The 16,268-nt window shown below is 44.7% G+C and overlaps 1 protein-coding gene across 2 annotated transcripts; it reads right to left on the bottom strand.

Annotated features, from left to right (window-relative positions):
• Positions 1 to 837: 837 nt before the first annotated feature.
• PRDX5 (peroxiredoxin 5) lies at positions 838 to 13,639 on the bottom strand. 2 transcript variants are annotated; one of them, XM_032962662.2, is made up of 6 exons: positions 13,410 to 13,639; positions 7,641 to 7,775; positions 5,878 to 6,009; positions 2,893 to 2,931; positions 1,859 to 1,923; positions 838 to 1,184 (listed from the first exon to the last, which is right to left on the bottom strand). In XM_032962662.2, exons 1-6 carry the CDS (start codon positions 13,497 to 13,499, stop codon positions 1,079 to 1,081), a joined length of 567 nt encoding a protein of 188 aa, XP_032818553.2. In that variant the 5' UTR covers positions 13,500 to 13,639; the 3' UTR covers positions 838 to 1,078. The 2 variants fall into 2 exon arrangements, with proteins under 2 accessions (XP_032818553.2, XP_032818554.1); XM_032962663.2 differs by lacking the exon at positions 13,410 to 13,639 and adding an exon at positions 13,255 to 13,361 and having other exon boundaries at positions 864 to 1,184.
• Positions 13,640 to 16,268: the final 2,629 nt, after the last annotated feature.

Consider the following 16,268-nt stretch of genomic DNA (forward strand, 5'->3'; position numbering starts at 1 on the left):
CAGAACTCACCGATGCATGGGCACGCAAGAATGCAAGCGCAAACCAAGTGAGCATTTTATTTTATTCAAGTGCATTTCAAGCATACCGTTTTGACTTAATGCGATACAAGACCAGACAGCACAATTCATTTATAAAATCACCCTCTTAAGCATTGCATACAAAGAGCTAGTTCATACGCAACACTTGTGCGTATTGCATGGAGGATATGCACATTTACCGTTGTACATCACGTTGTTGTTTTGTTAATTCTTGCAGCATTCATGGGCAAATGTTTAAATTTTATTCATTTATCCAGCACCAAATCTTAACTGATACCCAGTCTTCTTGGTTCTTTCGGTAAAGTCACGTAGAAGGGAAATAATAAAAATAAAACATGATTATTGTTTTTTTATCATTGTGTTTTTATTATCATTTTATTATTAATAAAACATTATTGTTTTATTTGTATTATTGTTTTATTTTTATTACTTTATTATTTCCCTTCTACGTGACTTTACCGAAAGAACCAAGAAGATGAATCCCTGCAGTCACGAAGGCTTTAAATCGAAAATGATACCCAGTCTTTGAAACCTTAAACAAAGTGTTTCAACACTATCTGTATTAGTAATATTTTTTCTAATTTTCTTGCTGTGGTTTTCACACCTGATGATGATTGCTTGTGTTGCAGTCGAAACGTCGTGATAATTTTGTATTATTTTTATTATTTTATTTCCCTTCTACGTGACTTTACCGAGAGAACCAAGGAATATGAATCCCTGCAGTCACGAAAGCTTTAAATCAAAATTTCCCAATTGCTTGGTGATGGTAGCCTTGAACACTACGAGAATGGCACGAAGACCAAATGTACCCAATTACGTCTTCATTTCCAAAGAAAGTGCATCTTCGGTACACCTGAGCATGCACGGCAGCCGCTTACAGACAACATCAATAGCAAGCAGAACCCTACCGTCGAGTAAATCGGGATAACGCAAACGGGCAAAAGCAAGAGCTCGCATAGGGAACAGAACCTTGGGCCCCTTCTGCATGGAGGCGATTGGGCTGGCTCCAGGGCACCAGGGGTGACAGCATCGGCACGGGCTACAGGCGAGAAAGTATGCTCTCGGCGAGGCTGCAGGTGAGACCCGTTCCGTCTGGCTCCACGTTGAGCTGCTTGACGACGCCGTCCTCTACGAGCATGGAGTACCTGCGGGGCCAGGCGCACGCGCAACAAGCACCCAGGCGGTCAACGTCGCGGTCGGTGGCATTCGCGCCGCTCGAAGTAGTTCCGCCGAGCGAATGCATTGTAAGGTCGCACTCATTACGCACGAAGTGCTTGCCACAAATGAACCGCAATGCCTCGTCGATCTCGTCAAGGAGCATAAGCCATCACACGAACTCCGGTTATCCTCGCAGCAACGGCTTTTGGCCAGCCATCGAACAAAGACGGTCACCGCATCGCACGCTTTCAGATGCGCTTCCGCGGCCGTCTGGAACGCTCTTCTTTCTGATATGCACTTTTTATACCTAGATTGAAAACTAATTTCTTTGGAACTGCTTTTTGTTTTTAGGTTGTTATCCTTTCCCTTCGCACCACCAATTAGAACGGTTGGCTACGTACGGTGCGCGAGAGAAGTTCAACATACATATATCGTTCCCCACCCTCCCGCTTCCACCCCCCCCCCCCCCACGGCCATTGTGTGAGGACCACATCATACATGCAGAGGGGAATCATGCCCGATGCTCAAGAATAACAACAGAGTGGCAGTTCATGTTAACGTTACTGAAGCGGAAGTGGAGTCGGGAACGAATGTAGCCGCTGTCCACCTCTATCTATCAAGGCGAGCACGCCGTGGCAATAGGACGCAAACGCCACAATACCTCTGCGAGCGTTTGTTTCCCAGGACCGAGATGAGTGGCTCCTTGTCAATCACCAAGTCCACAGCCTGCGAAAGAAACACAGCGGCAGTCAAGCAAGCGTTTAAGTCCAAACGTGTGTTTTTCGCACAACCTTAAAAGTCCAGCCCATCACGAACGCGCCGCCGCGTTGATTACACACAGTGCAAGCTCAATGGAATGACGCCACAGTTTTAAGTCTGTTGCAAAGCGGACTCGGACTCCGGGTCGGTATCGAACCCACGACCTCCGGCATACCAAGCGAGGTAGTTAACATCACCATCGTGGCGCCCCCTTCTACGTTCACCATCACTCACTACGGGCAGACTAATGCCCAATTGCAGACTGTTACTGCATTCACCTTGTATTGCACAGGGACAGCTGCCACGTGGGGTCCCCCCACCCCCCCCCCCTCCTTTGGCTAGACTGAAGCAGGGCACCGCAATGGTGAGGAGATTAAATATTAGGCGGTTTAGTTAGAGTCAATGAAGACGCCAGAAAAAAAAAAACATTAATTTCACTCGCATAGTCAGCGAAGGACCGTTGTGCCAAACATGAGACCTCTTGCGACACCATTCGCATAAACTGGCCACACACCGGCGTCGAGTGCGAGTGATTTGTTTGATCCACGGATCACGGGGGGGGGGGGGGGGGGGGGGGGGGTGTCGGTCAACTTCAAACGTCAACCGCCAATTTTTACGTCTTTGCATTTGGAAGGTTGAGAATTGGCAGCCTGGGAGTTGACCACATTGAGCAAGGACTTCACGGGAAGTCAAGCAGGGGTCATCCAATGGCGAGACTGGCTCCTGCCATGGGGGATTGTAACATTTCTAGCACTGGATCAGCATGGACAAGTGACAGGCTCAGCTACACTGCTCATTGGCACAAGGAGTGACTCTGTCCCGACTTGCTGTTGTACTTGCTCAGCTTCATGTACATCTGGTTACTACGAGGTTCATAAGCAATGCATCTCGTCACCTCACAGTTAAAAAGAGGATAAAAGCACAAATCACGAGTACCTTTGCGAATGCTCCAGTAGGATCGGCCAACATCTGCACCTAAAAAAAAACACCCATCACAATATCCATTACATTTCGTAAACGTTAAACATTTTCTGTGTCAGATTCACGGCTGTGGTGCTTATATCCCAGACAGATGTGTTTTCGGTGTTATTTTGCACGTTGTCCGACGGTTCGCTCTGCGTTCTGGGAGCATATTCAGCTCCCGAAGAAGTGCCTGAAAAAGGGCTCCCAGTGTGCGAGGCAAAAATGTCGGACATCGCGCCGAATGACAGACAAGAGGCACATCTCGAAATCACATCGGGAGACCTTGAAACCATGCTGGTTGGGAAGAGTGGCCTTCGTCAGTAACAGTGCTTTTGGAAGAAGAAGAGTCGACGGATCAAACAAATGTTGTTTACTGTGAGACTCCAAACTTTAAAAAGGGCCATGAAATGACCGGCACATGCCAATACAGAAAACAAGTCCCATACTCTTTTCACTTGAGGGTTATATTCCACCGTAAGCATGCGTTTTCATAGAGTACGTCAACTTACCTCTCACAAGTAAAAACAACACGTATACGTACAGTGCGGGTTGGTCATGCCAGGCAGCATAAAAGTTGGAGCATAGTGCAGTACAATAATGAGTTGTCTGCCCTGCCCTCTCCTGACAATGTAACCCAGCAGTAGCCTACCACATCTGTTTGAAGCATGGTGTGTTTCCCATCCCAATACCATAAAAGTTCAACCCTGCTTAGCATGGTTGATTTGGGTCACAGGTAAAATACTCAAACACCCATGAAAGAATTGGCCTACCATCCCGAGTGCCCTCCAAATAAAATGCACGTCGAACCTACGGTCGAGGCTATTCCTAAACAAAGGATATTATTACACTTAAAACAAGAAAATAACATGTGCACAAATTTTCTTGTTGTGGTTTTCACACCTGATGATAATTGCTTGTGTTGCAGTCGAAACGTCGTGAGAATTTTATTTTTTATATTTTTATTATTTTATTGTTTCCCTTCTATGTGACTTTACCGAAAGAACCAATAATATGTGCGCGTACCATCGTAAGTACGTTCTGCAACCCCCACTGGACTACAAGTGCCTCTCAAGTTCAGAATGTAATGACATTTCGTTTATCCGCGATTACTGCTGCGTTTGAACATCTGACACATCGGAAGGATGGATCTCATTGGTCGGAATTATCCAAGAGTAAAGCGATGCCTCTATTATTTCTACCGCCCCCTGCCCCCCCTTTCAAAAGATTGGTTTAATTTTTGTATTCCATTGATACCATCCCTCTCTCTCTCTCTGTATTCCCCGACTTTGATATGGATAGACCTATTACAACATGCCCGTGGCCGGGAATCCTTTGCGACACGAAACCTTCTCTTCTCTTGCAACGGGAGACCCCGTGGCTGCTGCACGAGAAACACGCCGAGGCGAACATCTCCCTCTTACACCGATTCAGATAACAAACCAAGGGAGAATGTCAATCACTGTGACGCTGCCGCGGTGCAATGGCGAAGCCCGCTGGACTTGCAATCCAGGAGGTCGCCGGTTCATCTTCGGGCGCGGCGGTTAAAACGACAGTGGCAAGCGTCTTAAAATCACCTCCCCCACAGTCCTCGACTACGTACACCCAGCAGTATAACATGGGTACACCAGGGAGGAGTTTATTGGAAGGTTATGCGGTGGGGTTAAGTGTGGGTAATTCCACTTCTACCAAGACTGTAGGCCCCGAGTGGAGGTCTTTCTGCCAGTTGTGGTCTAAGAAATGTATTGCAGGGCTGCACCCTTATCTTTGACAAATACCCTGTTATGCAACTGACCCCATGACAGATAGTAAAATGGTGATCATCACACTTCTTGTAAAACTGGTGCTACTGCAGATGTCAAGGGCGTAAATTCAGCGATTAATAATGCTTATTAAGCTCACGGTACATGGAATCGGCATTTTACAATTCGTACATCTACAGGGGTTCAACCTTCAGCCACTAGTTGATGCTATATTGACGGCAATGTAAACAGAAAAGCACACGTGATGTCATGTTAATGATATAACATGCGTTTTTTATGGAAGTGGCATCCCATAAAAAGCGCATTAACATGACATCAAGTCTCATGATGGGTCACATTTTCAGAACAATCCTAAACCACAAAAAAAAATCCAGAACATAAAAAATGTAACTGACCAATTTTTTTTTCAAATAATTTCATATTACACTATGAGACCTCCTTTGACAGTAGCAAGATATAGTAATAGGTTTTCACCCTTTTAATTGGCACAAAAACTGACACCTTTATACAAGGGATCATGTTTGCAATAACCACAACACAAGCAGTCAAAATGCAAACAAAAGAGACAACTCTGATAATGATATGCACCGTCCTTGAAATTGATTGGTCCACACCCGAGACAGCTTTTCTTAGAGCCTAGTCTCCACTGGTGTTGGACGCCTTTTGGCGTCATCTGGTCCAACACCAGTGGAGACTAGGCTCTAAGAAAAGCCGTCTCGGGTGTGGACCAATCAATTTCAAGGACAGTGCATATCATCATCAGAGTTCATATTCTTGGTTCTTTCGGTAAAGTCACGTTGAAAGGAATCAATAAAATATAAAACAATAAAATTCTCACGACGTTTCGACTGCAACACAAACAGTGATGATGACTGTTTGTGTTGCAGTCGAAACGTCGTGAGAATTTTTTTGTTTTATATTTATTGTATTACTTTGTTTCCCTTCAACGTGACTTTACCGAAAGAACCAAGAATGTGAATCACTGCAGTCACGAAGGCTTTAAATAAAAAATGATCAGAGTTGCCTCTTTTTGTTTGCATTTTGACTGCTTGTGTTGTGGTTATTGCAAACGTGATCCCTTGTATAAAAGGTGTCAAGTTTTGGTGCCAGATAAAAGGGTAAAAAACCTATAACTACTACTAATTTCATATTAGTACAAAAATCGGGAACATCCCAAGTACAGATGGTCGAACCGTACCTTTCCAGCTGCGTTGTGCGCGTCGCCCCACGCGGTCATCACAAACACGTCATTGACGGCCACGCAGGCGAGCACATCGATCCCCTTCGACTTGAGCTCCCCAGCCTTGGCGATGTAGCCCGGCAAGTGGGTCTGCGGAGCATCAACGGAACGCGCAATTTCTCGTTGTTTTCTATGCCTTTACATTGATGACAGCCTACACGTGGCCCATTCTGCTATCCCTTTCCCGTTCCGATCACGTACGTGCACGTCATCAGTTTTTCTTCCGGTTCTGTTCCGACGACGTACAGGTACGTCATCGGAAGAAACATCGCCGAATCAGAAGGAAAAACTAAAAATAACTTTATCTGTACCGAGGCTCTCACAAGGCCATGTGCGAGGGGGCGTGTGGCACAGTTTGGCACCAGCTATCAGAGTGCGATCGTGTCACGACAGTTCTTTGCCTGCGAGTACAATGTCTTTAAAATCAACGGCGGTGACCGGGACCCATCTGCAGTCGTCTCCAAAACGGGAAAAGGGTTAAGTGAGAAATCATGATTAATCCCATCAACCCGGCGACCGAACATCGATCAATGATCTCCTGGCCTCCGGGAGCAACAACTCAAGGCACAACAATGGCCCTCTTTTCCAGGGCCAAACGACACACTTTCAGATAGGCCCTGCAATGAGGATCCTCCAACTCAACATTGAGGGACTTACCCAGGCAAAGTGCAAGGTGTCTCACGAACATATGTGAAGAGGAGAAATCTACAATGACCAACAGGCCGGTTACTAACATACCCAGGGATACGACCTCACATGACGAGCCACCATAACCCAAAACTTGGTCTGGCCACATAAGGGCCAATCATTAACAAAGCCGTAGAAGAGAACATAATGTATTGTTGGCTAATGTTTCTGAAATCTTACCAAGAGCAGAAAGCAGCCAAAAATGCCAATGAAAAATGTGAAAAGGGTATTATACCTGTGTGGTGCCTTGATGAAAGTTGACATATGAACAGGTTTCAATAAAACAGTTTCCATTGTTAGATAATAAATAGCAGACACAGCACTACAGTCATAACAGATGCATAAACTCAATGTTTCAAATTATAAAAAAAAATAATTGTGGATCCATATCATGAGAGGTCAACTGAACATATGCTTCATTTGTTCTTATACACCCCACAGACAATGTAACCCATATGTTTTATACTTTCATTTTATCATGACTTACATAAGCAATGTGCTACTGCAATTGCGGCTCAGAAACAAATAATGACATAAGGGCAAATGAATTCTGAGCAAGGGTGTTGATGATGATTAAGCCAAGGTAATGTGGTCTTTTAAATACACTTGTGTTTACCAACAGCTGACGAGTCACCACTCAAATGAACGCTCAGCCTATAGAACCATGCGTCTCGATCACGGTTTCAAATTCCTCTCCACACACTGGGCTGCATGGACAAACAAAAGGCGACTCTCTCAATGCACCATGTGTCATGGCTTAGCCAGTGTCATATTTAGAAACATGCATTTAGATGTGGAGGGAAAAAAACTGGAGGATCGGGAGAAAAATCCACGCGACCACGGGGAGAACACGCAAACTCCAAGTACACAGGCGTCAGGGTCGGGGATCGAATCCACGACCTTCTGTATGTATACCAGGCGAGGTTGTTAATGACACCCTCGCCACCGTGACGCCCAATCCCGCACGCATTAAAAGCACGGGGCAAAATGTTGCTCCTCTGCTGTATACTACTCAGCTGTCACTGCCGCCACACCTTTGAGCAGCCAGGAGTGAAAGCCCCGGGTACGGCAAAGAGGATTCCTCTTTTCCCGGAGAAGAGCTGGGCAACGTTGACCGTGTTGCCGGGCTGGCCTTCCTGCAGCTCCACGCTGGGCAGTCGTTCTCCTACCTGCACCAAGAAAAGGGGCAGCGGAACTTAGCAGCAGTGCTTGCGTGACCTTGCCCAACGGTATTGGTAAAGCCTATGTGCAATTTACAAGTGACAGCGTGTCATGTGCATAAGGGTGTTAGAAAGTATCACATGTGACTGGGTGCCAACCATGGCAGACCACTCAACTTGCAGCCTGAATGGGCGCAAGTTCAAAACCTGGGAGTGCGTTCACTCGAGTCTTACATTTCATGCTGGGACTCACGGAGCCACGGCTGAGGTTGAGGCCAGGAGCCTTTTGGTTCGAGACCGGTGTCAAGGTCGGTTAAGGCCGGCTCCTCTAAGTCAAGGCAAAGGACAAGAGCTGAGACAATGCTCTCAACGAGCGAATGCTGGTTTACTCAGGCCATTTAATTTTTGGTTTGATAAAATAAAGTACCACTTTGATGGAAGTCAAAAGTGGTTTCCTTGTAGCAAGACTGGCCTCCACCTTAGTAATGTTCAATTTCCACCATAGGTTCAGAGTCCTAAGTTAACTACCACCCCATGCACACGTAAACAAACACGGTGGACAATAGGAGGCATTAAAGCAAATTGCTGGTGGTTTTGACCAGCACAGGGGTGGAGAGTTTATTATAGTGTCTTACTGTATTATGCTATGCACCGCTGCATCCTCCTCCTGATCATCAACCCTTCATCTGCAGCAGTGGTGGGAAACCCTTTGCGTGCAGACCGTATCCAGTCTGCAAATCCATTTCATATGGTCCATGACCACACGAGGCCTACCACTTTGACACAGCCCACAATCGATATGTATGCGTCACTGCAAGTGTCTCAGCTGAACTAATCAGATAGGAGATGGGGATATGTTCGACCTGCCAACAGAATTTCTAATTCTAGATTTCAAGTTTTCGTGATTGCAAGGATCCATATTCTTTGTTTCTATTCGCTAAAGTTACGTAGGTAAAAAATAAAACAATAAAAATCACAACGTTTCGGCCACAACACCTGATGAAGGCCACTTGTGTTGTGGCTGAAACGTCGTGATTTTTATTGTTTTATTTTTTACCTACGTGACTTTACCGAATAGAACCAAAGAGTATAGGATTTCTAATTTTAGCACACATGTAGTCGCGCTTCTGTCACTGCAAGGACCTCGTGCAGTAGCAAAAACGACCGAGCGCCGTGTCCGTCCGTATCCGTCCGTATGTTGGTGTGGCCTTCAATAAGTGCTGACTAACAGCATTTTGAAAGGCTATAGTGGAGATCTTTGTCTGGTGTGGTTTGACCACCAAATTTAATTAAAAGTCCTATTCGGTTCTCAGTAAGAAAAGCACCTAACCCTGCCCCGAGGGCAATCCATGATGTATTTAGACGCCTATTAAATTTAAAGTGGAGTTGTATCAGCCTGCAAGTAGTGCACATTCATAAGAGTGCATTTTAAAAGTGTTGGTGACCTCAGGCTCAAACAAGGACTGGACAGTGCTCAAATCTGCATGTTTTGTTTAAATGTTCACCACAATTGTGTGGTTAATGCTGACATGATTCCTCACCAAAGGTTTCTGTTTGGCGTTTGAACATCTTAACAGCTGTTTTATTTCCATAAAGGGTGAAACCTTTTCTTATACAAATCTCCATTGTCGACCCTTTGTCACGTGTGCTGTTTTTCAGCCGATGCAATACTGAAAACGCATTAAAAATGTTTCACCGTTTCTACGTTCTCAATTGACAAAATGTTGCAGCACTTAGCGTGAATGGTGGCCCTCAGCCAGTGGTGGAAATTCCACAATCCCATGACTGGGGCCAGTCTCCACTCAGGACTAGATGGCTTCAAATGAGTAACGATATCAGGAGCACGAATGAAATCATTACACTGCAAGATGGACAATAACATACAGGTAGTCCCCGACTTACGATGGTCCGACCTACGATATTTCGATCTTACGATGGCGATAGCGATACGACAAAATTGTAAAATATTTTAAATTTCGCGCGGCAGGCAAACGCAGCAGCGTACGAGGTACGATACTGTACGTTGGGACGCTGCCGGGATGTACGCGTCTCCCGCCTTGTGTGGTGATGCCTCACTCTCAATGCATGCTAAAAGTTTTAATAGCAGATAGGATTGTTTCCTGAAAAAATATATATATTAAATTGCAGTTCATACAGGTAGGCTAAGAATTTACCTTGTTTTTTTGACTTTACATTTTACTGTGCAATACAGTATTGTAATTAATAAATACATACAGTATATAGTTTATACAGTACGGTACTGTAAATTGCTCCGTTTTGCTAAATTATCACCGTTCTTTAAGACTCCTGGGTAGGCTAGGGCCATCTTCGACTTACGATATTTTTTGACTTACGATGGGGTCGTCGTAACGCATCTCCATCGTAAGTAGAGGACTTCCTGTACGTACATTATATTTCAATTGTCAAACCACTGTTGGATGAAGGCGTTAACAAACCCCTGATGGCTCATGGGGGAGTTGGTTGACCATACTTCACCACACTAGTTAGTTCGGGTTGGTTGAAGGGGGGTACCCAGGACAGGGTTCATACATCACTCGCCACTGATGTTAGCCAGGACTCGAACCCCAAGGACACCGGGCTCACAGCGCAGTGCGCTAACCATGCGTCATGGCACTAACATCTCTTTTAATCAATCCACTGCTGAATGATGGCCTTCACCTTACCACGTCCATGGCTATAATCGGGACAGTTTGACCGTACTTCGCCACGCTGGTCAATGCGGATCGGTGAAGTGGGGAGCTTAGGGCTAGATGCATTTACAGTATGTTGAACTTATTTCGCACCGTACGTAGCCAACCGTGATAATCGGAGGTGTGGATCAGATATCACATACACTATACGCAGCACCGAATTAAAAACACACACACATTTACGATATCTTCTATATATAAAAATGAAAGCCTGCGTTCTGAATACAAATCCACACCGTTGAAGCTATCGCCACCAAACTTTGCAGGGGTAACATTTTAAAACCTGAGCTACATGGCGAGCCCACACTTCATATGGGGGGGGGGGGGGGGACGGAGCCCCCCAAACGCTCCAAGTGACGTCATAATCCCTAATCCAGCACGTGTGAACCTGTCAACCCCTGAGCAGTGCCCAACCTTATTACAGACCAATTCAGACCTTATTAGTCACCCCTTGCCCCTTATAAATCTCAACGTTCATCCTACAAAGTCCCACCAACAAGGGAGAAACACAAACAAATCATTCATAATAAAGGTTTTTGGGTTAGATCGCGTTATTTATAAATGTGTCATAACCCTCCACCACCCGACACGGCCAATCAGCAAAAAAAGTGTCACGTTGACAAAAGACAAATAATTCACTACTTTAGCCCACCGGTGTGTTGAAGAGTGAATCCACAACATTTACAGTTTTAATACGACGTTTCGTTGGTAATTACATCCAGCATCATTGGGCAATTCGCCAGAATGCTAAAGCCCTCACTTGCTCCCGGTCTTAAATAGAGCAGCAGGGTGACGTCATCATTTAACTCATTCAGGTGCAGTAATTATATAATCGATTGGTAATCAGTCAATGATTATGATTAGTAATGAGTTGTAATGTGTGTTATTGTGAATATATGCTACGTTAGTAATCCGTTAATGAGTATGTGTTTCCCCTATAAGGAAATGTAATATATATTATTTAATAATACGCTTCCAAGCCGCACTAACCTATAGCTATCAGAGCGATTAAAGTTATATATTTTTTACTTTAATCGCTCTGATAGCTATAGGCTTAGTGCCGCTTGGAAGCGTATTAACGGATTACTAACGTAGCATATATTCACAATAACACACATTACAACTCATTACTAATCATAACCATTGACTGATTACCAATCGATTATATAATTACTGCTCCTGAATGAGTTAATGATGACGTCACCCTGCTGCTCTATTTAAGACCGGGAGCAAGCGAGGGCTTTACCATTCTGGCGAATTGCCCAAAGATGCTGGATGTAATTACCAGCGACACGTCGTACTCAAACTGTAAATGTTGTTGATTCACTCTTCAACAACACACCGGTGGGCTAAAGTAGTGAACTATTTGTCTTTTGTCAACGTGACACTTTTTTTGCTGATTGGCCGTGTCGGGTGGTGGAGGGTTACTACACATTTATAAATAACGCGATCCAACCCAAAAACCTTTATTATGAATAATATTGGTCGCGAAAGCCTACGTGTTAAACTGACAAAACAAATCAACAAAAAACTCAATATCCCCTGTACAAGAATACGGGGTAAACCGAATGGGTTGACAGCTACGATTTCAATTCACAACCTCTCTGCGAGTCACGGTGCCCATCATCTTTATGTGGCGTCGTTCATGGATTATAAAAGTAGCTAAATATATTGTTTAAGTATTTACATTAAAACATTTTTTTAACCCCCACCCACCCTTTTTTAAATGCTCGTGTATTAATTACACCATGTAACACGATTTTTGTTCCTGGGTAGTCGGTGTTATTTTCTAATTGCTTATGCCTCGAAAGTATAGAAAATGGATATTATTCCACGCAAACTTTGCTTTTGTGACCAGGACTTGATGTGAATGAATGACACAAACGCACACCACGTTTTCTCATTGAAAATGAGTACATTTAAAAAATGTCACTGTCCTGTTCACAAAAAAAACAAAGTTTATGGGGAATAATAACCATTTTCTATACTTTTGAGGCATAAGCAAATTATCAAATAACACTTACTACCCAGGAACATTTTTTTTTGTTTTGCTACACAGTGCTATTAATGCAAACCGCTGTTGTTTGTACTGCATCGATGGAACTAACCCAACACGTGTCGATTTAAAGCTTTCGTGACTGCAGGGTATTCATAACATTGGTTATTTCGGTAAAGTCACCGCGTAAGAAGGGAAATAATACAATAAATAGCTAAAATAATAACAATTCTTATTTCATTATTTCCCTTCGACGTGACTTCACCGAAAGAACCAAGAATATAACCCAAACGTGTGTTTGTGTCACCCAGGTGCCCCTAGCCCTCCCCCCCCCCCAACTTTCAATGTTGGCACAGTGCGGGCGACCCCATACACCAGGCCCAAGTGGGGTCGCTACAGAGGGCGTTGATGGCACACGCCGCGCACAGCACGAAACGACTGCTACAACGACTACCAACAGCAACGATCACAATGACGCTGCAGTACGAGGTGGTGGTGGTGGTGTTGGTGATGATGGTGAAGATGATGATGATGGTGGTGATGGTGGTGACGATGGTGCTTAGCGCGCTAGCACTACGAACCCGGCCTTTACCCCAGTTCGAATCCCGCTCACGGTTCCCATTAATCAGCGATGAATATCCGAACCGGTCCTGAGCGCCCACCCCACACAGCCCCCCCCACCTAGGTCGACTCGGCATCAAACGAGTACCCGGTGCGGTGTAAGAACACCAAGACGGCCGCGGCGTTATAGCCACTCGCCCACCCCACGCGCCATGCCGACCTTCATCGGCGATCGCCGACAGCGCTTGGCCCCAGACACAGCGCGTTGCTGTTGTTGTTGTGAGGCTGTAGCTTGTCAACACCGCAATGCGCGTGATTGATGATGATCATGATCATGATGAGGAATCTTTATCCGCGAAGCTGGCGCTCCCTCACCTTGATGGGCATGGCGAGAGCTGCTCTTCCGGTGTGCAGCGGCGACCTTTGGACCCGGGGTAGAAGCGCGGAAGCGACGGTGAGACGCATCACCAGCAGCAGCAGCAGTAAGGGATAATTAAACCCACGAGGTTTATTGTGGGTGTGGTGGTGGGTATGGGTGTGGTGGTGATTTAGAGGGTTTTAGCTCTGCAATGCGACACGGGCAGAGGGGCGAACCGGGGCGAAGTCGCTGGGCCGCCCAGGGCGAGCGAGTCGAGGTGCAGCCCTGCAAGTGCGCGCTCACGCCACTGCCGGCGGAAGAATATCCCTAAGAAAGTAACATCCGGAGGCAGGGTTTTTTTTGACAAACTTCAGATCTTGCGGTCGGTCCACCACTGTATTTCCGCGTTCATCAAATTTACACTCCCCACCCCACCGTACCCCTGCAATATTTAATTTAAATTTTACCTACATGACTTTACCGAATAGAACCAAAGATCCTTGCAGTCACGAAAGCTTCAAATCTAGAATTTAATTTAAAATGAACTCGCCCCACGCTGCACGCGCCCGATGATTGTTAAACGCGTCCAACGTGACGCGCTAATCGATTAATCGATGAACGATGGCCTGCGCTAATTAGAGCCGATTCAAAATCTAGATTTAAAGCTTTCGTGACTGCTAGGATCCATACTCTTTGGTTCTATTGGGTAAAGTCACGTAAGAGTACCGATTCAAATTAACACTGCCATCTCGGTGTGCGCGCGTGGTGTGTACACGCGTACCACATACACGCACACAACGCGAATTGCTCAGTACGTTACGTGGGGACGGCCTTTAGCAATAATCGTATAGGAAATGGTGTTGTTCAACGTGTGTTGGGTTAAAGTGTGGTAAACGCGGAAAGATGTAGAGTGGTGGGTCGCGAGGATGATATAATCGGCCTAACTCCTTCCTCACCAGTTGACCAGTCGTCTGGAATAGTGATGGGATTACCCACACGTTAACCCACCACACGCTGGCTAGGACAGAGACGTCGGGATTTAAGAAACTTCCGATTTAAAGCTTTCGTGACTGCAACGATTCATCTTCTTTGGTTCTTTCGGTAAAGTCACGTAGAATGAGAATAAAATAATAAATTGATCAAATAAAATAACACAATAAAAATTCTCACGACGTTTCGGCCACAACACAAGCGGCCTTCATCAGGTGAAGGGACGAGACTGTCTGGAGGACAGCGCTGGAGTGAGAAAGCCACGCTGAGATCACGACCTTTAAGCTGTGTGAGAAGAAACAAAGAGCCTTGACAAAGGAATTAGCATATAATTTAGCATTGAAATGGCTGAGTGATTAGAGTATAAGAAACTTGCCACAATTGCCACAATTGTTTAAAATGCCTCGCCCCCGGAGATCGAATCTGACCAGTGACCTCTGGATCGCAAGCCCAGTGTGCTCTCCATTATAACCACGCCAGCACAGTGTTGGTGGTGGTTTATTAAAATCATGCTGAGCACGCAAAAAGGCCCAAAATGCCAAGCGGTCAGCAACAAACGGCACTCTCACAGTTGTGTTAATTATATTCTTGGTTCTTTCGGTCGAGTCACGTTGAAGGGAAACAATAAAATAATAAAATATATATAACCCAATAAAATTCACACCTGGTGATGACTGTGTTACAGTCGAAACGTCGTGAGAATTTTATTGTTTTATATATATTTTTATTATTTTATTGTTTCCCTTCAACGTGATTTTACCGAAAGAACCAAGAATATGAATCACTGCAGTCACGAAAGCTTTAAATCAAAATTCAGTTGTGTTAATTGTGTATTTACCCAGGAGAGCTACACTTAGATCAATCAAAGAGCGAAGTTCACAGGAACGGTAACCATTCTAGTAGCGATATAAGAGCGATAAGGAGGTGATTGACCTGCACCGGTCTGCGGGTGAATCAGTCAGCATGATTGATAATGATCAATTTACTTCGATCTTTTCAAGTTGCACCGTACCTAGCCAACCGTGCTAATCGGAGATCCGGGGGAAGGACAACAGACTAAACACAAAAAAAGCAGTTCTAAAGAAATGAGTTTTCAATCTAGATTTTAAAGTGAATAGCTCTAGTGGCTTCCTAATAACAGGATTCTAGCTTCATGTGAGCATGTGCTTTAATTGGTAGTAATAATTGTTCAGAGTTTAAAGAATGCTTTTGAAGTACCGACAGCTAATCTTCTTCGATGCATCCTTAGGCTAGAATAGTAATACTGTATAGCTATTCAATGAAAGATGTGATAAATTGTGGATTTGCCAGTCTCGTAAGATATTATCATTGACTGGGTTTTAGTTTAATGTTACCCAGGATGTTGTCATCCCAATTAATAATCATGTTCAAGTCAATGGTGATTAATAGTGATACATCTATGTGCTCATGACCTTCAGCTTGTGATTTAAATGAGTATGATGCATGGAGTGGCATGCCATCTTGCAACTTTTAAATACATGACTCCTTTTTATTAAAATGTTGTCTTTCTACGTGACTTTACCGAAAGAACCAAATAATATATGACTCCTCTACTTACGAACGCGTTAGAGGTTCCAAGGGTCTGTTCATAAGTCGATTTATTCGTAAGTGCAAATTTACTCCTGTCAATTCCATGTTGTGTCGGCATGTACACTAACCACGGGGAATGGCTTTAAGATAGTATACTCTTCTGCAGATGTAGATGCCACTGGTTCTTCATGTTTTGCAGATGTAGATGCCACCACCGCCATTTATTGCGTGGTGGTTGAGCTTACGACTCTCGGTCCTAACGGCCAACTGGACATACGGACAGGTTTGTTCGTATCTTTGAAAGTTCGTAAGTCGAATGTTCGTAAATAGAGGAG

This window comes from Petromyzon marinus, chromosome 29 (genome assembly GCF_048934315.1).
Source record: "Petromyzon marinus isolate PM22_M1 ecotype Great Lakes invasive population chromosome 29, UKy_Petmar_22M1.pri1.0, whole genome shotgun sequence".
Lineage (NCBI taxonomy): Eukaryota > Metazoa > Chordata > Hyperoartia > Petromyzontiformes > Petromyzontidae > Petromyzon > Petromyzon marinus.

Coding starts and splice junctions, on each gene's coding strand:
- PRDX5 (XM_032962662.2), bottom strand. CDS start 13,499: ATGCGTCTCACCGTCGCTTCCGCGCTTCTACCCCGGGTCCAAAGGTCG. Junction 6,010..7,640: donor TCACTCCTGGCTGCTCAAAG/GTGTGGCGGCAG, acceptor GATGCTCCGCAG/ACCCACTTGCCGGGCTACAT. Junction 1,924..2,892: donor CTACTGGAGCATTCGCAAAG/GTACTCGTGATT, acceptor TTTCTTTCGCAG/GCTGTGGACTTGGTGATTGA.